Below are 22,721 nucleotides of genomic sequence, written 5' to 3'. Positions count from 1 at the left end.
AGTTCATTTCCTACTTTTTACCTAACTAAATATGTTCTTTTCTTGCACATGAAATTAACAGCTTTAACAATCTTGTTAATTACTGTAGCAGTATATTCTGGCAATATTAAGTGTAAATATACTTAAACTGAAGGATAGAATGTTAACACTAAGGATGTATTTGCTTTAAGCTGGATCTAGAGTACTTAGTTATATTTGATAATTATTGTTAATTAGCAGTAAATTCAGAAGATTTGCCTTGTTTCTGTTACTTGTATTGGTATATTGATCAGATGTGTTTATGTTATTGATCATGCACAAATTGTGGACTGCCAGATAAGATACTGATGTGAACATAGAGTGATCTAGTCTTTCACAGGCTGAGATTGAATCTGAAGTCAAAAAGTAGATTTGGGCTGGAAACAGAGACCAATTTTTGGTATATTATATGTTAACTGTTCACATATAATTTAGGTTAAATATAAAAGAGATCTTTACGATTATTTTTATTTGAATAGTTTTGCTTAGCAAGAATAAATATTTCTTATTATCTAACTATTTGTCTACTAATTCTTTTTAAAAAACATTATCAGAAATTGTAAGCACATGCAAAATGAGAGTGAATGATTAATAATCTCTTTGTAATTTATCCAGCTTCAACTATGATCAACTCTTGGCTATTGTTCTCTCTGTAGTCCTTACTACAACTTTCCCCTCTGCTGGGTTGTTTTGAAGTAAATCTCAGGCATCATAATATTTAACCATAAATATTTCAGCATGTATCTCTAAAAGATGGGGGCTAAACAGCCCCACCCCAAACCTTATAAGACCATTACCATTAGGATACTAATAATTTCTTAATTTCAAATATCCAGTGTTAAATTTCCATGATTGTCTTCAATTCTTTTTACTTGGAGTTTGTTCAAATCAGTGTCTAAGTAGGATCTGCATATTACAGTTGATTTTATTTTTTAGGTCTCCTCTATCCTCTTATATTTTTGTAATTTATTTTTGAAGAAATTATATTGTTTGTCTTTTATATTTTCTTACAGTTTGGATTTTGCTGATTACATCCTGGTGGTGTCACTTAACATGTTTTTCTGTCTCTTGTATTTCCAGTAAATTAGTAGTTATATCTGCAGACTGGATGAGATTCCGGTTCAACTTATTTTGGCAGGATCACTTATTGATAGAATTTTTGTACTGCAGTCTTTTTCCATCGCAAATAGTGCTGCAGTGAATAGTTTGTTGTTCATTTGTCTTTTTATACTTTTGTCAGTATAGTCTTCTATAAGCAAATTTACTATGTCAGGGGGTAAATCCATTAGAAATTTCACCATACACCTCCAGATTCCCTTCCATGGGAGGCAGCACCATTTTGCATTCCCACCAGCAACAGGAAAGAATATGTTTCCCTATAGCCTCACAGGGTGTTTTGTGACACATCTGAGGTTTTCTAGCTTGATAGATGAGGAATTGCATCTTAGTGTAGATGGGTTTTTTTTCTTTTTATTTATCTTAACAGTTCCTTATACACTTAACTGTTCTTTTACCTTTGATGAGGTATAATAAGTACACAGATCTTATGTACAACTCAATGAATTTTGACAAATGTATATATATATGTAACCAACATTTAAGTTGTCCACTACTTATTGTTGCTTATATTTAAAAATGGACCATCTGCCCAAAGGGTTTTTGTGCATTTCAGGGTGCCTATTTAGAGCCTTATTATCTTGGATCATCACAATAGGCCATATAGGAAACCTCTAGTTTCTTATTCATTAATGAATTTATTATTTTTGCTATTTTTAATTCATTAGCATTCTGCATAAGTCATAATCCACCTTAAATATTGATTTCATATGGCTTATTGCCCAGCAAAATACATTAGATTCACCTAGAAATCTCTCTATTGAAAAAGATACAACTTTAAATCTTTTTATTCTTTTAAGACTTTATTTTTCCTTCATTTTTGGCCTGAGGATAGAAGCGGAGTCAATGAGTGAACTTAAAAAAATCAGGATGTTCTTTAAAATATTGGAAGTGTCTAGTGAAAAATAGTAGCTTTATTTTCACTTTTATAGTCTACTTAATTGGTCTTACCCTGGGCTCAAAGGCTACAACATTGATTTTTTTAAGCTATAAAAATGTGTCTACATCTTTCACCAATGTGTTTTAATTTTTTTGTACAACATGGACCAAATATGTCAAAGAAATCTAATTTTAAAAGTTGTGTCTGCTGCAACAAACTTTAGAGGCTATAGGTGGCAAATAATTGAAAGGGGTTTTAGGCATTCTTAAAGCAAATACGAGAGTGTCAGATTTTAGAAACACTATGTACTTTTATGTTTTTAGTAGGTGAAATAAGGATTGCTGAGTGTTTTTGTGCAGTTTCCTATTCTTTTTTTTTTTTTTTAAGATTTTATTTTTTTATTTGAGAGAGAGAGAGAGAGAGTGAATGGGAGAGAAAAAGAGAGGGTGCAGCTGCCAGAGGGAGAGGCCGAGGGAGAAGCAGAGTCCCGGCTAAACAGGGAGTCTGATTCTGTCCTGGATCACAACCTCAGCGAAGGCAGAAGCTTTCCCCACTGAGCCATTCAGGTGCCCCTCCTGTTTTTATTTAAATGTACTTTTCCTAATTGTTACACTCCTAAGACCTCCTGGGGAAAAGATTTGACTTTGACTTAATGTTTTTGTTTTCCTATACCCCTAATTTTGAATCAGTAACTGGAACAGTGAAAAGATAAACTCAAGGTTAAAGCAATCAGTGAATGACAGCTAGAAATAGCATGCATTATAAAGAGTCTCTTTTTAAGACTTGTCTTCTGAAATTTTTTTATCTTCAGCATTGATCTGTTAAAGCTTTCAGGCTACTAAGTATTCTAGTAGCACAGAAAACATAAAATATGCATATTTCATCAAATTTCTGATTTGGGAGTAGCACTTTTATAGATGTTTAGAAGTACTAATATTGGGTATGTGAATTCAGTGAACACATGAATATCAGTCTAACAAGGAAACAGACATTGAGGATTTAAATATTTTATTCATTTATTTGTGAGAGAGAGAGCAAGAGAGAGAAGGTCAGAGGGAGAAGCAGACTCCCTGTGGAGCTGGGAGCCTGATACAGGACTGGATCCAGGATCATGACCCTCAGCCACCCAGGCATCCAGACATTGAGGATTTTAGGTGTCATTAATGCAGGAAATGGTTACACAGGTTGAGAAGCCAAATGGGGTCATGAAGGAATACAGGGGTTAACAACAGCAAAAGTCACTGCCATGCTTGGGTCAGAGGGATATTAGAAAAAGCAAATCTGTACCACATTGTGTGGGCTGAGTTTACCCAGAAGTTGTTGGAACTATAGTAGAACTGTCAAGAAATGTTAGAGCAATGGAGAAGATGCAGATGCTTCTGGAGACCACTCTGAGAGTAGAAAAGGCAGGCAGAGTAATCCTTTGGCTTCTGCTTTCCTCCCTCTGTTCAGTCTCTGAAACCAGTTTCTCCCTTTGGCTGAAACCAGCTGGAAGCCTGTTAATAGGGTTGTCTGGGAAACGGGCTGCTCTGTGATATGGAGCAGATCAGGGAGATGGCCAAGAATGGATGTTAAGGCAAACAGATCCAGGCCTGATACAACTTGTCAACAAACTCCAAAGCACTAATTATGAACTACATTTTCAAAAAGCCATAAAATTTGAGGAAATTTTAAATTTAATTACAAATGTGGGCTTTAGTGTTACATGATTTTTCACAATTTCTTTAAGTTCCTTCAAATAAATATTTGCCTAAATTTTTTAAAACTTTACTTATGAAGTCATGGAGTTGAAAGATTAAAACTGGATTTCAAAGTCGTATTTCTAGTAGGTGCTGAAGCTGAAACTAAAGCCAGACTTTCTAACAACTTATCCAATTGACTTTTCCCAGTCCTCTGCTGAAGGAGCATGTAAAAGCCAATCTGAACACCAAGGTCTATGTGTTTCTGATGTTTCTGAGCTTCATGATCTTGACAAGTTTTTTTAACCTCTCTGAACTTCAGTGTCCTCATAAGTCAAATGGGAATAATGATGGCCATAATGCCTGGCAGGGAAGAGGTATCAAAAAGAGAAGAAATATATGGAAAGCTCTTGAAAAATTTTGTGAGACTGTGTGAATTAAGGTGTTTTTCATCGTATGTAAGGAAAATAGAATTACATCATCTTTCTTTTCATAACTACTTTAAAGACAATTCTTGACTTGGACAGTATTCCAAACCATTTTCTCTTTCACCGTCCTGCATTTTGTTTAATGAATTACTTATTTTAAGGTGGATTTTGTGTTCGAAAATGCACTATTAGGATTGAAAAAGGATAAATATTTAACTTAGAAATGACCAATTAAACAATTTCCTTGTGGAAAACACACTTAGAAAATATTGGAATTGCTCCTTTTTTGTTCTTCTAAATCTAGATCAGGAAAGCAGTGGAGACTTCAAAGATATCTAAGGAACAAACACTACTAAAACAACACAAGCAAGTGTGGTGGCAGGAACACCAACGGCTAACTGATGTCAGGTAAGAACTGAGGGAAATCTCTACAAGAACATGTGGGACTTGCTAAGGGCTGCACTTAGTTAGAAGTTCCATAACTTTCCATGTTAATTGAACCACTAAAAAGAGTTAAAGTTACAGTTTGATTGTGAGTTAAATTAAAATTCCTTCATTTCCTCAATTTAATTTGAAACCCAGTGAATACATTAATATGGTTTTTGCTTTCCTTCGGGGAAAAAAGATCATCTTCTATATCTGCTGATCATTTATTCTTCTACATTCCCTCTCATACTTGTAATTATTCATATTGCCCTTAGCACATTGAATTATAATATCTTGTTTACATGTTTGTCTTCCCTATGAAGTGCCAAACAAGGGCAAACATACCATCAGTTTTATCTTTTCGTTGTAGGATTCATAGGAGGAGACAGAGAAAAGATTTCAATAAATGAATAAAAAATGAACTAAGGGGCTCAAGTTGTTCACTGATTTCTAGATGTAGCTGCCTCATGACTAACTTAGTCAATTTGCATTTTTGACTTTTGTTAGTATTTCTAGCACTTGTTTCATGATGAAGCAACAAAATAACGATTCTATCATTGTTCTTAATTGTAATCCTTGAAAAATACATTTCTTTCAGAGGTTAGGGCAGAAAGAGAAGGCAGATATGTTTCCCCTCCATATGAAACATGTATACTAGTTTTAATGGTGGTGGTATTTATAAAGTATGCTTTTTAAAATGTATATTTTAATCATATATTTTATATTAAAATAGGTTGTTTTATGGTCTTATTCTAAGTCAAATCCAAAGGTCATTAACTTTACCTTTGATAGATACTTTTGTAGGTACTTTTCAAATTAGTAGGAGTTTCTTATTCTGGTAAGAGATTCTGAACTGAACTAAAAGGCTCATGATTGGAAATGGTTTTACGACATTGTATAACTTAAAACAAACAAAGACAAAATTATATAGACTCCATCACCATGCTGCAACATAAAAACAAATCAGTCCCATTATATGTCTCAAAAAGTCACCTTTTATGGAGAGGATGTTTGAGCCCATTAGAAATTTTTTTTAAATTTGCATAACTTGGTAGAAAGAAAAGCTGTTAGAAAATTTTTATTACAGCCCTCACTGATGCAAGCTCAAAGGTAAAGGAAAACACTGGTGAAAGTTTTTATCTTGGCTGTTCCACATGCTTCTAAATGTGTGCATTAGCTGTTCTAGAGCTAGATAGAAGAGGCATATACATATCATTATGGAAAATGGTTGACCTGGAATGACACAAAGGCAATGGAAGGAAGGAGCATTCAAGGAATAGCCTTAATGTGTTGAAACTTGTAAGTGCTGAAAATAGAACAAAAAGAAGAATTCTAAGATAATTTTCTGTGTTATTCTAGAAAGCGGACTCATTTCAATATGTTTTCAGTGAAATAAAAACTAAGAGTGAAAGGAGGAAAGTTAGAGAAGTGGCTTGATTTGTGGAGAATTTAGGGACCACCAGAAAGTCAGGAGTGTGAGCTCCAACCTTTAAAAACCTATACTCCTTTTTAATAAAAGATTAAAAATAAAATATTTTTATGCTTCACCATAGGAGAGTCTGTTTGAGACTCTCAGGCCCACAGAAGGTGGGGGACTACAATGACATTGAACTTTTGTTGGGCTATTTAGTATGTGCCAGGTAATATGGTAAATAATTTATATGCTTTATTTCATTAAGTCCTTATGACCATCCTTATGACCATACCTACAGAGTAGGTATCTTTGTGTCCCCACTTTACAGGTGACAATCTTGAGTTTCAGAGGATCAAAGTTTTTCACAGAAGGCAAATCAGCTTGTTTACGTGAAGATGGCATTGGAGCACTTGCCTTTAACTCCTGCACTCCAGGAACTTGGAGTTCAGAAGCTTATCTCCCCCACAGGGTTCCATTCATATCACCTGATTATTGAATTTGTCTAATCTTGCTAGCAAAAAAATTTTTTTTGGCCAATTTTTAATTCTTTGAAATCTATCCCAAGGAAACTAGACATACAAAATTTCTAAATATATAGTTTTTTTAATATAATATTTAAAAAATATAAAATTTAAATTTATAAAATTTCACACTTAAACTTATTACATTTAGTATTTAATGTGCTTTCCCAAACTATACCTCTTGGAAACCTCGATATACTTTCTTACAGGGACTTGCTTCCTTGTTTCAGAATGACTGGTGTAGAGTTAAGGAGGGAGTTATTTATATTGACCATGTGGTAAAGAATTACAATTTTTGTTTTAGTCAGAATTGTTGAATTATAAAATTTGGAGGGTTCATTTGTACACTTTACTACTTGTACGATAATTCCTACAAGAGATGTTTTATAACCAAATCCCTTAGAAATACATGTAGTCTCTTGCTCACAGTTTTAGTTTTATTTTCTTTCTCCTTTTTTCACAGTTTTAATCTTAAAATATTATTTTAAAAATGTCTCCTTTTTTTCATTTTTAAAAAATTAATTTATTTATTTTCAGAAAAACAGTATTCATTATTTTTTCACCACACCCAGTGCTCCATGCAATCTGTGCCTTTATAATGCCCACCACCTGGTATCCCAACCTCCCACCCCCCCAAAATGTCTCCTTTTTACAGAGGATATCATGGGGTTTAACCAACAACAATTAAATATCTATAAATAAATCTTTAAAGAGAAAATTGACACCAGTATTCATACTGTGCAACTCAGAGCCTCAAAGAACTCTCTAAGCCCAGCTCCTGAGGCCTTCCTCCAGCCATTGGTTGTGAGACTCCCTTCTCTGCCTCTGTGGTATGCTCACTTGGGACAAACTCAGGTGAGAAGTGGATCAAATAGCTGAGTGTTAGGAACCAAGCTGCCTGACCTGCTAAGTTCCTTCATTGTGGGAAGGACAGAGCTTTGACCTTCAGCCTGCTCTGGTACCCTAATTTTCTGCAGGTCTCCTGGCTGTTAATTTCATTAATGAAACTTTATCATATTCTCTTGCTCTGCCTTTCATGATCCGTATCTCTTTGTTTATTGTTTGCTTATGGCTTCTGTCTCTACCATTCTTGTACCCCATGTTTTGTTTGTTCTACCCAAATTGGTAACCAAGTGATTACCCTAGAAATCTCAGGAAGCTCTGGCAATGTTTGATGTCCTGAGGAGACTGATTTTATACCTAGAACTTTGGCACCATCCTGGAAGGATGAGGACATGTATGGCAGTAGACTCCCAAGAGTTCAATAACACCCATCACCAGGCTGGTTTACCTTGCATTGCAACTAGGCAGATCTAAGAAGTAGGTGAACATATCATCTAGGCAAAAACTCAGGAGACTTTTTTGTAGTGCCGTCAGATTCACTGGTAACAGAGGATAGGCCAAATAGTATTAGGAGGTACTTAAATTGGCAGATTTGGGCACAGAAAGCTTACATTTGCTCACTCTTCAGAGGGGAAGACATTGTATGTGCTGCAGAATTCCACCTTGGAAAACACCCGAGACCTGGTCTAGCAAGTCAGTGATGAATAGGGCAGGATTCTCTTCTCCAGAGTTACAATTTTTATTGCTCTTGAATCCACCAGAATTTTTTTTTAAAGATAGATAGATAGATTGATTGATTGATTGATTGATTTTAGTTGGGGGTGGGGAGGGCCAGAAGTAGAGAGGGAGAGTCTTAAGCAGACTCTACACTGAGCATGGAGCCCTATGCAGGTCTCAGTCCCACAACCATGAGATTATGACCTAAGGCTAAAAAGGGTCAGATGCTTTATTGGCTGAACCACCCAGGAGCCCCCAACCACAATTTTTATATTTACTAAATCAAATTCTATAAAACAAATATTCTTTGAGATACTCCATTGAGAATAATGAATTTCATGTTCCTATAAATTAGAAAATCTATTTCTCAATCACCTCAAGAAAATCACCTCAATGCACTTTAGCATAATCAAGTTTTTAAGAAATCCTGTGCTGAAACATATGATAAGCTGAAACATATCACATTTTGTTTAGTTTACTATTTCCCATTCCCCCCAATCCCAGCATCTCATTGACAGTATTGTTTTATAGAACACAATTCGGGAAATTAGCTTATATTCACAAGCTAGTTTCAGAGTCTCATAGTTATTGAGGACTTAAAAAAATGCTTTTGAATTTTGTTGGGCAATCAGGACTATCAGAGAAAAAGCCTGATCTTGGCAGATGGGTTAGGTTGTTAATCTAGGAAACCAAGATGGAACTTACTAGAATTATTACATGTAAGTAGCAGGTTGGTCTCCTGGATAAACAAAGCCAATTCTCCTATTGGCTTGTATGTTTTACTATGATTTTCTGGGTGCTGAAAACTTAAGGGAGTTGAGCTAGATGGTTGATAAGTGCTGTGTTTTTGTTTAAACAAATCCACCATGAAATAATTTGTTTTTATTCCACAATTATGCAACCATCCTTCATGTAACAGTTTCAAATATTTTTTTGGCAAAAACTACATGTTAAAAAAGTAGACAATGGGGCGCCTGGGTGGCTCAATGGGTTAAGCCATTGCCTTCGGCTCAGGTCATGATCTCAGGGTCCTGGGATCGAGTCCCGCATCGGGCTCTTTGCTCAGCAGGGAGCCTGCTTCCCTCTCTCTCTCTCTCTCTCTGCCTGACTCTCTGCCTACTTGTGATCTCTCTCTGTCAAATAAATAAATAAAATCTTTCAAAAAAAAAAAAAGTAGACAATGAAGTATCATCTACAATAGTATCCCTCCATTATATATATATATTTTTTTAATCACTAAATTTTTAAAGATTTTATTTATTTATTTATTTATTTATTTGACACAGAGAGAGAAATCACAAGTAGACAGAGAGGCAGGCATGGGGGAGAGGGAAGTAGGCCCCCTGCTGAGCAGGGAGCCCGATGTGGGGCTTGATCCCAGGACCCTGAGATCATGACCTGGGCTGAAGGCAGAGGCTTAACCCACTGAGCCACCCAGGTACCCCAAATCCCTCCATTATAGATACAAATAAAACCTCTGTCCATGTAAGTAAGTTGGCTTAGAAGATGGTAGCACATATATAAAATAGAATACTATGAGGCCATTAAAATAAATGGCAATTGTGAGAATTACTTAGAAGTATCTTTTAGAAAGATTTTATTTATTTATTTGACACAGAGAGAGAGATAGCAAGAGAGGGAACACAAGTGGGGTGGGGGTAGGAGAGGGAGAAGCAGGCCTCTGGCTGAGCAGGGAGCCTGATGTGGGGCTCAATCCTAGGACACTGAGATCATGACTGAGTGGAAGCCAGATGCTTAATGACTGAGCCACCTAGGTATCCCTAGAAATATCTTAAAATGCTATTGAAAAATCCCAATATAAAATGGTAAATATGCCATAAGTATAGTTATTTAAAATATATATGCATGTAGACAGGAACTGGAAACTTATATGCAAAAATAAAAATAACCATTGTATTAAAGTAATTGATGCTATTTTCTTATTTTATATCATTTCTGATGTTGATAAATGATAATCAAAACTCTTTTCTATGATTTCATTAAATCTGCCATAAGCATGGGATAAACTACAGTGTTTTTGGATGTCCATTTAGAGCTGATTATGGTTTTATTCTAAAAATGACTATATTTAAATAATATGATAAAAAGTCATTAAGATGTATTACTTTTATTAGTAATTAAATTCTACTTGTACACCCATTTCCCTATTTCAGGAACTCATGATCTCTTAACTTTTGAAATAACCTCCATGTTGGTCCAGGTTTACCTGATCCCCTCTCTCTTCATTTTCTGTTTTTATTGCCCACTCCTCCCAGCCCACACCCCATTTTGCTGCCTTGGGAATCTTTCTAAAACACAGATCTGCTTGGCAGGTGAGGTCAGCTGAATATCCCTCAGTGGCTTCCTACTGCCCTAAGCTCTTTCCACACAAAACAATGCTAGGATGTGCCATGCGCTTGCCTTTATGCTCAAGCTGTTACTTCTACCTGGGGTGTTCGCTTATGCTTCTTTCTATCTCCAGGTCTAGCAAGTGTATGGTCTGAATAAATGAACAGTTGAATTTTAAAATCTATGTATGTTTATGATTATTTAAAAAAAACTGAGATAATGGACTGGAGATAATGTCTATTTCAGATGTAAAGTGGAATCTGAAATAAAATCCTTTCTCTGTGAAGAAAACATTGGAAATGAATGTCTTTCTGACCTTCTAAATTTTGGTGAGTTGTTTTCCTTTTTGATCCTATGTTTAAAGGGGAGATTCATTTTGAAGATGAAAGTGGGCCACTCACCATAGGTTCTCTTCCTATTAACTGCTGGTTTTTTTCTGAAGGAATCCAAAGCTAAATCTGCATTGTAATGACCGGTTCTTGAAGGAACTTAAAATAATAAGGGGCTACCTGGATGTAATTTTGTTTCTTCATAGAACAAGAGTTATCAGAACAATGGTGCACATATCTTAAGAATGTGATAAATCCTATTCAGCAATTGAGAGCAGATCTAAAATACAGACAGCATCACATTTCACAGTATTCCTGCTCACATATTGAGCTTAACTCGGTGCAAGTACTGGAAGAGGTCAGTATATTACCATTACTTCTAATAACAATGTAATATTTCATTTTTGTTCCAACTAGAACAGTTTGACATAGGAAATAAATGTGTGCCTTGTATTTAAATAGAAGGTAGGGGCACCTGCATGGCTCAGTCCTTAAGCCTCGACCTTCAGCTCAGGGCATGATCCCAGGGTCCTAGGATCAAGTCCTGCATCAGGCTCCCTGCTCCTCGGGAAGCCTGCTTCTCCCTCTCCTACTCCCTTTGCTTATATCCCCTCTCTTGCTCTCTCTCTCGCTCTGTCAAATAAATAAATAAAATCTTTTAAAAAATAAAAATTAAAAAAAAAAAAACAAGGTATAGCAAATTGTGTCTCTTCAGTATCTTAAACATATCCCTGAATCTGTCCAAGCATGCTTATTTCTGTCCTGAAAAGTTACAATGACCTCATGACAAGTCTCCCTGCACTCATTCTTGCCACTCTTCACAGTACGTTTTGGGATTCTACCTTGGGTGGAGGGAGATTAAGTCATCCCCCTGATAGATCCCCTCAAGGCCTATAATTCCTCCTGATACATCCTGGCTTCTCCCTTCTTAAACCTCATCTCTTGCCTGACACTCCCCTTTTTCCTAGACCTTGTCACACTGAGGCTGACCTCCCATCTAGTCCTCAGAGGTGCCAGACTCCTCATCTCAAAGTTTTTGCATCATCTGTTTTCTCTGTCCCACTGATGCCACTTTTTGTTACCTTGGGTCTTAGCTTAAGTGTCTTTTCCCCTGAGAGGCCTGTCCTGATCATCCACATGAGAGAAGCTACAGTCATTCTCTATTACATTACCCTGTTTTTATGTCACTTACCTCCTCTTGATAATCATCTTATATATTTTTTTAAAAAAGATTTTACTTCTTTATTTGAAAGAGAGAAAGAGCGAGAAAGAGTGAGCGCTCATGAGTGGCTCAGGGAGGAGCAGAGGGAGAGGGAGAAGCAGACTTCCCGCTGAGCAAGGAGCCTGATACAGGACTCAATCCTGTGAACTGAGCTGAAGGCAGATGCTTAACCCACTGAGCCATCCAGGAGTCCCTAGGCAAGGAATTTTCAATGCCTTTAAATATATATATTATTTATGAAAGCAAAATAACAACACTACAGAATAACTGAAAAATGGTAAGAAAAATCATCTAAAAGCATACATCTAGTGCCATTATGACTGTGGAGCTTATGCTCTAGTCAGGGGAGGTAGTCAATAAACTAATAAGAAAATAGATAAGGGGTGCCTAGGTGGCTCAATCGATTAAGCGTCTACCTTTGGCTCAGGTTATGTTTATGGTTTCTCTCTCTCTCTGACAAACAAACAAACAAACAAATAAATAAAATCTTAAAACAAAAATGCATGTCCAGCTGGGGATTGGAGGCAAGGATGCAAAGGGAGGAAGGGGGAGATTAAACCAGAGACAATCTGGTATGCTCTGTCTTAACACAAACAAAATCCAAATGAGAATGCAGAGTGGCTATGACCCCACTGTACTTCCTAGGCCCATTTTTAGGATATGAGTCTAGAGGTCCACTCTGATAAGCACTATCTGGCTATGGCATTTCTTGAACCCTTTTCCACAGGTCCTCAAAGAGACCTTCTCTTATCTATATCCTCTAGATTGACTTCGTGAAGAAACAATTGAAAGCTGTCTTCGAAAGTCTTAGTCTGGAGCAACAGAAAATAGAAAATTATCTTTCAGACTGGAGTATGAAGGTAAGTGTGATGTCTATAGTAATTTGTTTATCAATTTGCCATTTATGTTAAGTACAACAATCATATAATTTTTTTTTCAGTCACTAGATTATTCTTCAGAAGAAAGAAGTAACCTGCTTAGGGAACTGCCTGTGGAATTAGAAAATTTGGAATGCCCATTCCCTGATTTGAAATCTTCAATTCTTCATGAGTTCTGTAACTTTACAGAGAATTATCAAAAGAAACTTCAAGATGTTGATCTGCAGTTAGAAGACATATCCAGGTGATAAGATAACACTACTTGAATTATGTAAATTTCTGCCACTACATTTTTATTTTTATTAGGGTTTATTATACTTCTGATTTATTGTTTTCATAGTTATTATGTGGTTGGAACATAGTCAATCAGCAAATGTTTAGATTGACTATTTGCTGTATAAGGGTTATCTTTCCTCCAAGATAATTTTCCTGAACAATGGCTTTAAAAATTTTTATAAGGTTAAAACATGATGAAAATATCACCTCACTGAGCTCTTTACTGAATAATTAAGAAACAGTTTTCAGTAACCATGAATTTTGATTTTAATGTGTGAAGCTCCTCTTCAGTGGAAATTTATGAATCAATACTAATAATAATTGATCGCAATAGAAAATGTATCCATTGAATTATGTTACTGGTAATCTGCTGTGATTTGTTCTACAGTAAACACAAAGTATGTTTTATAAATTTTTAAAAAATGTTAATTTTTTTTTGGAAAATGGGACTTCTGGATGTATCCTGAGAATGACAAATCCTCTTCTGAACGACAAATACAACATGAGGGGATTTATTTTATTTTATTTTTTTATTAACATATAATGTATTATTTGCTCCAGAAGTAAAGGTCTGTGAATCATCAGGCTTATACATTTCACAGCACTCACCATAGCACATACCCTCCCCAAGGTCCATAACCCAGCCACTCTATCCCTACCTCCCACCTCAGAGCAACCCTCAGTTTGTTTCATGAGATTAAGAGTTTTGTCTCCCTCCTGATCCCATCTTGTTTCATTTTTTCCCTCCCTACCCCCACGACCCCCTGCCCTGCCTCTGAAATTCCTCATATCAGGGAGATCATATGATAATTGTATTTCTCTGATTGACTTATTTTGCTTAGCATAGTACCCTCTAGTTCTATCCATGTTGTTGCAAATGTCAAGATTTCATTTCTTTTGATGGCTGCTTAGTATTCCATTGTAGATATATGTCACATCTTTATCCATTCATCTGTTGAAGGACATCTAGGTTCCTTCCATAGTTTGGCTATTCTGGACATTTCTACTGTAAGCATTCAAGTGCACTGTCCCTTCGGATCACTACATTTGAAGCTTTAGAGTAAATACCCAGTAGTGTGATTGCTAGGTCATAGGATAGCTTTATTTTAAACTTTCTGAGGAACCTCCATACTGTTTTCCAGGGTGGCTGCACCAGCTTGCATTCCCACCAGCAGTGTAGGAGGGTTCCCCTTTCTCCACATCCTCACTAGCATCTGTCATTTCCTGACTTGTTAATTTTATCCATTCTGACTGGTGTGAGATGGTATCTCATTGTAGTTTTGAATTGAATTTCCCTAATGCCAAGTGATGTGGAGCACTTTTTCATGTGTCTATTTGCCATGTGGATATCTTCTTGGCAGAAATGTCTGTTCATGTCTTCTGCCCACTTCTTGTTGTTTTTTTTTAAAGATTTTATTTATTTATTTGACAGACAGAGATCACAAGTAGGCAGAGAGGCAGGCAGAGAGAGAGAGAAGGAAGCAGGCTCACTGCAGAGCAGAGAGCCCGATGCGGGGCTCGATCCCAGGACCCTGGGATCATGACCCAAGCCGAAGGCAGAGGCTTTAACCACTGAGCCACCCACGCGCCCCCCCTTCTGCCCACTTCTTGATTAGATTATTTGTTCTTTGGGTGTTGAGTTTGATAAGTTTTTTAATAGATTTTGGATATGAGCCCTTTATCTGATATGTCATTTGCGAATATCTTCTCCCATTCTGTCAGTTGTCTTTTGATTTTGTTGACTGTTCCCTTTGCTGTGCAAAAGCTTTTGATCTTGGTGAAGTCCCAATAGTTCATTTTTGCCCTTGCTTCCCTTGCCTTTGGTGATGTTTCTAGGAAGAAGTTACTGAGGTCGAAGAGGTTGCTGCCTACATTCTCCTCAAGGATTCTGATGGATTCCTATCTCACATTGAGGTCTTTCATCCATGTAGAGTCTATTTTTGTGTGTGGTGTAAGGAAATGGTCCAGTTTCATTCTTCTGCATGTGGCTGTTCAATTTTCCCAACACCGTTTGTTGAAGAGATTGTCTTTTTTCCATTGGACATTCTTTCCTGCTTTGTCAAAGATTAGTTGACCATAGAGTTGAGGGTCTATTTCTGGGCTCTCTATTCTGTTCCATTGATCTATGTGTTTGTTTTTGTGTCAGTACCATATTCTCTTGATGATTACAGCTTCGTAATAGAGCTTGAAATCTAGAATTGTGATGGTGCCACTTTGGTTTTCTTTTTCAACATTTCTCTGGCTATTGGGGTCTTATCCAGTCCATATAAATTTTAGAATTATTTGTTACATTTCCTTAAAAAAAATTGTTGGTGCTTTGATAGGGATTGTGTTACATGTGTAGATTGCTTTAGGTAGCACAGATATTTTCACAATATTTGTTCTTCCAATCCATAAGCATGAAAGGTTTTTCCATTTCGTTGTGTTTTCCTCAATTTCTTTCATGAGTACTTTATAGTTTTCTGAGTACAGATTCTTTACCTCTTTGGTTAGGTTTATTCCTAGGTATTTTATGGTTTGGGGTATAAATGGGATCAACTTCTTAATTTCTCTTTCTTCTGTCTTGCTGTTGGTGTCTAGAAATGCAACTGATTTCTGTGCATTGATTTTATATCTTGATACTTTACTGAATTCCTATATGAGTTCTAGCAGTTTTGGAGTGGACTCTTTTGGGTTTTCTACATAGAGTAACATATCATCTGCAAAGAGTAATAGTTTGACTTCTTTTTTGCTGATTCGGATGCCTTTAATTTCTTTTTGTTGTCTGATTGCTGAGGCTAGGACTTCTAGTACTGTGTTGAATAGTAGTGGTGATTATGGACAGCCCTGCCATGTTCCTGACCTTAGGGGAAAAGATCTCAGTTTTTCCCCATTGAGAATGATATTCACTGTGGGTTTTTCATAGATGGCTTTGATGATATTGAGGTATGTACCCTCTATGACTACAGTGAAGAAATTTCATCAAAAAAGGATGCTGTACTTTGTCAAATGCTTTTTCAGCATCTATTAAGAGTATCATATGGTTCTTGTTCTTTCTTTTATTAATGTAGTGTATCACATTGATTGATTTGCGCATATTGAACCAACCTTGCAACCTAGGAATAAATCCCACTTGGTCATGGTGAATAATCCTTTTAATGTACTGTTGGATACTATTGGCTAGTATTTTGGTGAGAATTTTTGTATCCATGTTCATGAAGGATATTGGTCTGTAATTCTCCTTTTTGGTGGGGTCTTTGTCTGATTTGGGGATCAAGGTAATGCTGGTCTCATAAAATGAGTTTGGAAGTTTTCCTTCCATTTCTGTTTTTTGGAACAGTTTTAGGAGAATAGGTATTTATTCTTCTTTAAATGTTTAGTTGAATTCCCCTAGGAAGCCATCTGGCCCTGGACGCTTGTTTGTTGGGAGATTTTTGATGACTGCTTCAATATCCTTTCTAGTTATGGGTCTGTTCTGGTTTTCTATTTCTTCCTGTTTCAGTTTTGGTAGTTTATACGTCTCTAGGAATGCATCCATTTCTTCCAGGTTGTCAAATTTGCTGGCGTATAGTTGCTCATAATATGCTCTTATAACTGTTTGTATTTTTTTTTTTTTTGGTGTTGGTTGTGATCTCTCCTTTTTCATTCATGATTTTATTTATTTGGGTCCTTTCTTTCTTCTTTTTGATAAGCCTGGCCAGAGGTTTATCAATCTTAATAATTCTTTCAAAGAACCAGCTCCTAGTTTCATTGATTTTTTCTATTGTTCTTTTGGTTTGTTTCATTGATTTCTTCTCTGATCTTTATTATTTCTCTTCTCCTCCTGGGTGTAGGCTTCCTTGCTGTTCCTTCTCCAGCTCCCTTAGGTGCAGCTCCTTTAGGTTGTGTATTTGAGACCTTTCTTGTTTCTTGAGAAAGGCTTATATTGCTATATACTTTCCTCTCAGGACCACTTTTGTTGTGTCTCAACGATTTTGAATAGTTTTGTTTTCATTTTCATTAGTTTCCATGAATGTTTTAAATTCTTCTCTAATTTCTTGGTGGATCAACCAATCCACTCTAATTTCTTCGTGGATCATTCTTTAGTAGGATGCTCTTTAGCCTCCGTGTATTTGAGTTCTTTCCAACTTTCCTCTTGTGATTGAGTTCTAGTTTCAGAGCATTGTGTGGTCTGAAAATATGCAGGGAATGATCCCAGTCTTTTGGTACTGGTTGAGACTTGATTTGTGATCCAGGATGTGATCTATTCTGGAGAATGTTCCATGTGCACTAGAGAGGAATGTGTATTCTCTTGTTTGGGATAGAATGTTCTGAATATATCTGTGATGTCCATCTGGTCCAGTGTGTCATTTAAAGCCTTTATTTCCTTGTTGATCTTTTGCTTAGATAATCTATCCATTTCAGCAAGGGAGTTGTTAAAGATCCCTACTACTATTATTGTCTTATTGTCAATGTGTTTCTTCAATTTTGTTATTAACTGGTTTATATAATCGGCTGCTTCCATGTTAGGGGCATAGACATTTAAAATTGTTAGATGTTCTTGTTGGGCAGAGCCTTTAAGTGTGATATAGTGTCTTTCCTCATCTCTTATTATACTCTTTGGCTTAAAATCTAATTGATCTGAAATAAGGATTGCCACCCCAGCTTTCTTTTGATATCCATTAGCATGGTAAATTGTTTTCCACCCCCTCACTATAAATCTGGAGGTATATTTGGGTATAAAATGAGTCTCTTGCAGACAGCATATCAATGGGTATTTTTTTTTTTTAAATCCATTCTAATATCCTGTGCCTTTTGATTGGGACATTTGCCCATTTACATTCAGGGTAACTATTGAAAGATATGAATTTAGTGCCACTGTATTGCCTGTAAGGTGATTGTTACTGTTTATTGTCTTTGTTCCTTTCTGGTCTGTTACTTTTAGCCTCTGTCTTTGCATAGAAGACCCTTTTAATATTTCCTGTAGGGCGGTTTGGTGTTTGCAAATTCTTTTAATTTTTGTTTGTCCTGGAAGCTTTTTATCTCTCCTTCTATTTTCAATGGTAGCCTAGCTGGATATAGCATTCTTGGCTGCATATTTCTCTCGTTTAATGCTCTAAATATATTATGCCAGTCCTTTCTAGCCTGCCAGGTCTCTGTGTATAGGTCTTTTGCCCATCTACTATGTCTACCATTATATGTTACAGACCTCTTGTCCTGAGCTGCTTTCAGGATTTTCTCTTTGTCTCTGAGACTTTACTATTAGATGATGGACCTATTTTATTATGGACCTATTTTTATTGATTTTGAGGGGGATTCTCTGTGCCTCCTGGATTTTGATGCTTGTTCCCTTCGCCAGATTAGGGAAATTCTCTGCTATAATTTGCTCCAATAAACCTTCTGCCCCCCTCTTTCTTTTTTCTTCTTCTGGAATCCCAATTATTCTAATATTGTTTCATCTTTTGGTATCACTTGTCTCTTGAATCCTGCCCTCGTAGTCCAGTAGTTGTTTGTCTCTCTTTTGCTCAATTTCTTTATTCTCTATCATTTAGTCTTTTTTTTTTAATCACTAATTCTCTCTTCTGCCTCATATACCCTGGCAGTAAAGCCTCCATTTTTTATTGTACCTCATTAATAGCTTTTTTTATTTCAACTTGGTTAGTTCTTTTATTTCCTCAGTAAAGGATTTTATTTCCCCAGAAAGGGATTCTCTAACATCTTCCATACTTTTTTGAGGCTGGCTAGTACCTTGAGAATCATCATTTTGAACTCTAGTTCTGACATATTACTACTGTTTGTATTGATTAGGTGCCTAGCCTAGCTGTCGGTAGTGCCTCTTGTTCTTTTTTTTTTTTTTTTTTTTTGCGGTGAGTTTTTCCACCTTGTCATTTTATCCAGGTAAGAATAGATGAATGAGAGAACAAAGTACTAATAAAAGGGTAGCAACAATCCTGGAAAAAATATATACTAACCAAATCCAAAGAGACCTGAAACCGGGGGGAGAAAGATGGGAGGGAAGAAAGAAAAAAATATATAGATATATTAGACTGGTGAATAGAACAGATCTACACACTTGATTTTGGGTGTATTTTGGTCTTTTAGAAGAAACTACCTCCCCAAATTTTAAAGACAGAAAAACTTCCATACATATACCAAAATAAAGATAAATACAATAAAGGATGGAATATGACTGTAAAGATGAAATTTTGAAAAGATTCTAGAAAAGGAATTGATAAGATAAGAAGTTGGTTGAAAAAAAAAAGAGAAAAGAATGTGATCAGGCTGGAGACTAGAACAAAGCTATGCAGTTAATGTAGGATATATTTTGACCTATAAGAAGAAATTGTATCCCAAAATTTTAAAGAAGGAAAAGCCTATATGTATACAAGAAATAAGGTTAAATACAGTGAAGGGATAAAATATGATTATAACAATACAAATTTTAAAAAGATTTTTAAAAAGGTATTGATAAGGTAAAATAGTTTAAAAAAAAAGTTAAAATAGAAAAGCGGAAAAATTTTAAAAAATAGAATGAGAAAAAAAAATAAAAAAAAATTAACTTTGAGGGGTGCCTGGGTTGCTTGGTGGGTTAAGCCTCTACCTTCAGCTCAGGTCATGATCTCAGGGTCCTGGCATTGAGCCCTGAATCGGGCTCTCCACTCAGTGGGAAACCTGCTTCCCTCTCTCTCTCTGCCTGCCTCTCTGCCTACTTGTGATCTCTCTCTCTGTCAAAGAAATAAATAAAATCTTAAAAAAATATTAATCTTGAAAGACTAAAGAATCATGGGAAAAGAGCCATAAATTCTGTGTGTTGCATTCCCCTAGCTCTGGAGTTCTACAATTCTCATTGATTGGTGAACTTGGTCTTGTCTGGGTGTTCTTGAGATCTTCTGGGGGAGGGACCCATTGCTGTGATTCTCATATGTCTTTGACTGAGTCAGAATTGCACCAACCTTGCCAGGGACCAGGTTAAGTAATCTGCTCTCGGGAGCTTTTGTTCCCTGAATGCTTTCTGTATTTGGAGTCCGGGAATAAAAATACCAGCCTCCCAATTTCCAGTCCAGAGGAGCTGAGAGATCAGGGTCCCCACTGCTCAGTATAGCCTCAGAGGAAAGCTGTTAATCACTCCTGCTCCCTGGTCTCGGGCTGCACTCTGAGCTCCAGCCTGTGATGGAGCATTTCTATCTCTGGTATATGGCCCCGTTTGGAGTCTCCAAACCAAGCTTCTACTTGTCTTACTTGGAGAGGCAGTCCTTGGTGATGTCTGACTCCTTCCTGACCCATGTTTTTCTTATATCTCTATGGGGATGGTCAGGTGTTTATTGTAGGCAGACACTTTTTGGTTTTCGAAGAGTCCCTTCTCTCCCCGCCTCTCTGCCTTCCCTTATTCCATCCCACCTTGCATTAAAAAGCTGGGGGAAAATTAATAATATATCTTTTATATGTGTTGATTGATTAATTAATTACATTTTAATTGAAACTCAGTCACAGTGAAATGTTAACCCAGCCGTGCACTTAGTTGAAGTCTCTAATTGTAAAATAAACATCCTCCCTCCCTTCCCCATCCCAACCTTGTTAAGAAGATTTTAGAGTTCATCAAGTAAGAAGGAGAGAGTTTTTTGTTTTTGCTCTTTTGTTTTTCTGGGGGATGCATTATAATTAGGCTGCTTGTGGCTATGAAGAAGGTAATTTTGACCCTTTCCTTTTAAAGGAAACTGTGTCATCAAGAATCTTTATAAATGTGAGCGATCATTGTTTAGAAATAATCTTAAAGGAAATAATCATGGAAGTGAAATAAATAGTTGGCTTCAAGGATAGTCAATATTGTTTTTTTCCTTTCTTTAGTGATGGCAAAATCTTCAAAATGACAAAATAGCCAAAAATTAGAGGATTACCTTCATCAATTATGATATACCTATGTAATGGAATGCCACACTGTCATTAATAATTATATTAAATAATTTTTAATGATACATATAATTTCAATAAGTTGCTGTGCAATTAGAAATTAGGCCACAAAATAGTGGAGTCTCTCTCTCTCTTTTTTTCTCCCTTTTCCCTCGGAAAGTGTTACATCTACATCTACAAAACTACAGAAAAAACTGGAAGTTTATCCAAACCAGCAATAACAATAGTTATCCCCATGAAGTAAAATTATAAATAAGTTTGGCATTCCTGCTTTTTTCTATTTGTAAAGCTAAACACAGACTTTAAAAATTTAAGTTAAAGAGTGTAGGGGATACTATTGATATTTAATGAGTACCTGTTAAATGACATGACAGGTACATGCCATTTTGACTGTCAATATAACCCATTTAAAAAATGACTTTACAAACGAAGAAACCGCAGCAAAGTGGAAAGTGAACAATCTCTCCAAAGTTTCTGAGTTACCAGTTAGCTGAACAGGAATGAGTTTCTTCTGCTCATCTGAATTGAAAGCTTTCCCTCACCCCATTCCAATTCAAGCATTTACATGTATCAGTTGTGTTGGTAAATTGCAGTGCTGTTGAACAGAAGTACGAGGCAGGCCACAGATGTGAACGGCATATAGAATTTGAAGTTTCTAAGTAGCCATGTTAAAATATTTTTTAAAGGATGAAATTTAATAGTATATTTCATTTAACTCAATAGTTCAAAATATTAGCATTTTGACATACAGTCAGTATTTCAAAATTATTAATTAGATACATTACATTCCATTTTTCATATGAAGTCTTTGAAATCTGGTCTGGATATTAATTACACTTGCAGCACACCTTAATTGGTGTGCTAACCACATGTTAAGTCCTGAATAACGACATAGTGGCTCGTGCCTACTATCTTGGACAACACAGCTTTAAAGGAGGTTGTCTTTAACTCTAACATATTTTTTTTTTCTTTAAATCTGACAGCATTTGAACCTATCGCTTTATTCAATATGTGTGAAGCTATTTAGATTTTATTTAAGCTGTATTTCATTAATAACACGAAGACAAGTTTAATTGCTTGTTTTAGACTCAGATGAGATTGTGGCTTTAATTTCCTAACATTTGGATGAATTAATCATATAGATGAGACATAATTGTCTGATGCTCCATTTAGCTATGTCAGATCTGAAGCCAATATACAGCAAAGCTATAGAGTGATAACGAGTAATTTCTACTTTATTGTCTGATAGGCATATTAAATTTTAAATAATGATTCATAATTATTATCCTGTTATTTTGTGAGATCAGAATCTGAATACTATTTAAAATCTACAATGATTATAACAGTTTTGTCCCTCTATGTGTACATTGTCAAGGCCTATAGTTTCATATTTTTTCAACTAAATTATTTCAATTTACTCGACTTGTTACTTGAAAGTTACTAAATAGTAACTAGTAACTTACTACTTGAAAGTAGTAACTTTCAAGTAACAAATAGAGTAAATTACTAACTAGTAAGTTTCAAGATAACTAGTAGCATTATATATGTTTCCTTATATATGTATTTTTTCTTTTTCTTTTTTTTTTAAGATTTTATTTATTTATTTGACAGAGAGAGATCACAAGTAGGCAGAGAGGCAGGCAGAGAGAGAGGAGGAAGCAGGCTTCCTGCTGAGCAGAGAGCCCGATGTGGGGCTCGATCCCAGGACCCTGGGATCATGACCTGAGCCGAAGACAGAGGCTTTAACCCACTGAGCCAC

General features: G+C 36.0%; 1 protein-coding gene across 3 annotated transcripts in view; it reads left to right on the top strand.

Moving 5' to 3' along the window:
* Positions 1 to 22,721, top strand: part of CCDC148 (coiled-coil domain containing 148) — a 237,428-nt gene that overhangs the window by 61,791 nt on the left and 152,916 nt on the right. For 2 of the 3 annotated variants that reach the window (XM_059394002.1, XM_059394004.1), the window contains exons 2-4: positions 4,426 to 4,529; positions 12,707 to 12,802; positions 12,883 to 13,064. In XM_059394002.1, the coding sequence (XP_059249985.1) occupies positions 12,797 to 12,802; positions 12,883 to 13,064 (188 nt within the window). In that variant the 5' untranslated portion in view covers positions 4,426 to 4,529; positions 12,707 to 12,796. Of the gene's footprint in view, positions 1 to 4,425; positions 4,530 to 10,633; positions 10,721 to 12,706; positions 12,803 to 12,882; positions 13,065 to 22,721 lie in introns of those variants that run through there. The other variant, XM_059394003.1, reaches the window with a different exon arrangement.

Source organism: Mustela nigripes, chromosome 3, assembly GCF_022355385.1.
Source record: "Mustela nigripes isolate SB6536 chromosome 3, MUSNIG.SB6536, whole genome shotgun sequence".
Taxonomy (NCBI): Eukaryota; Metazoa; Chordata; class Mammalia; order Carnivora; family Mustelidae; genus Mustela; species Mustela nigripes.
The sequence above is the reverse complement of the archived record's forward strand: the minus strand, read 5'-3'. Positions and strand labels throughout refer to the sequence as shown.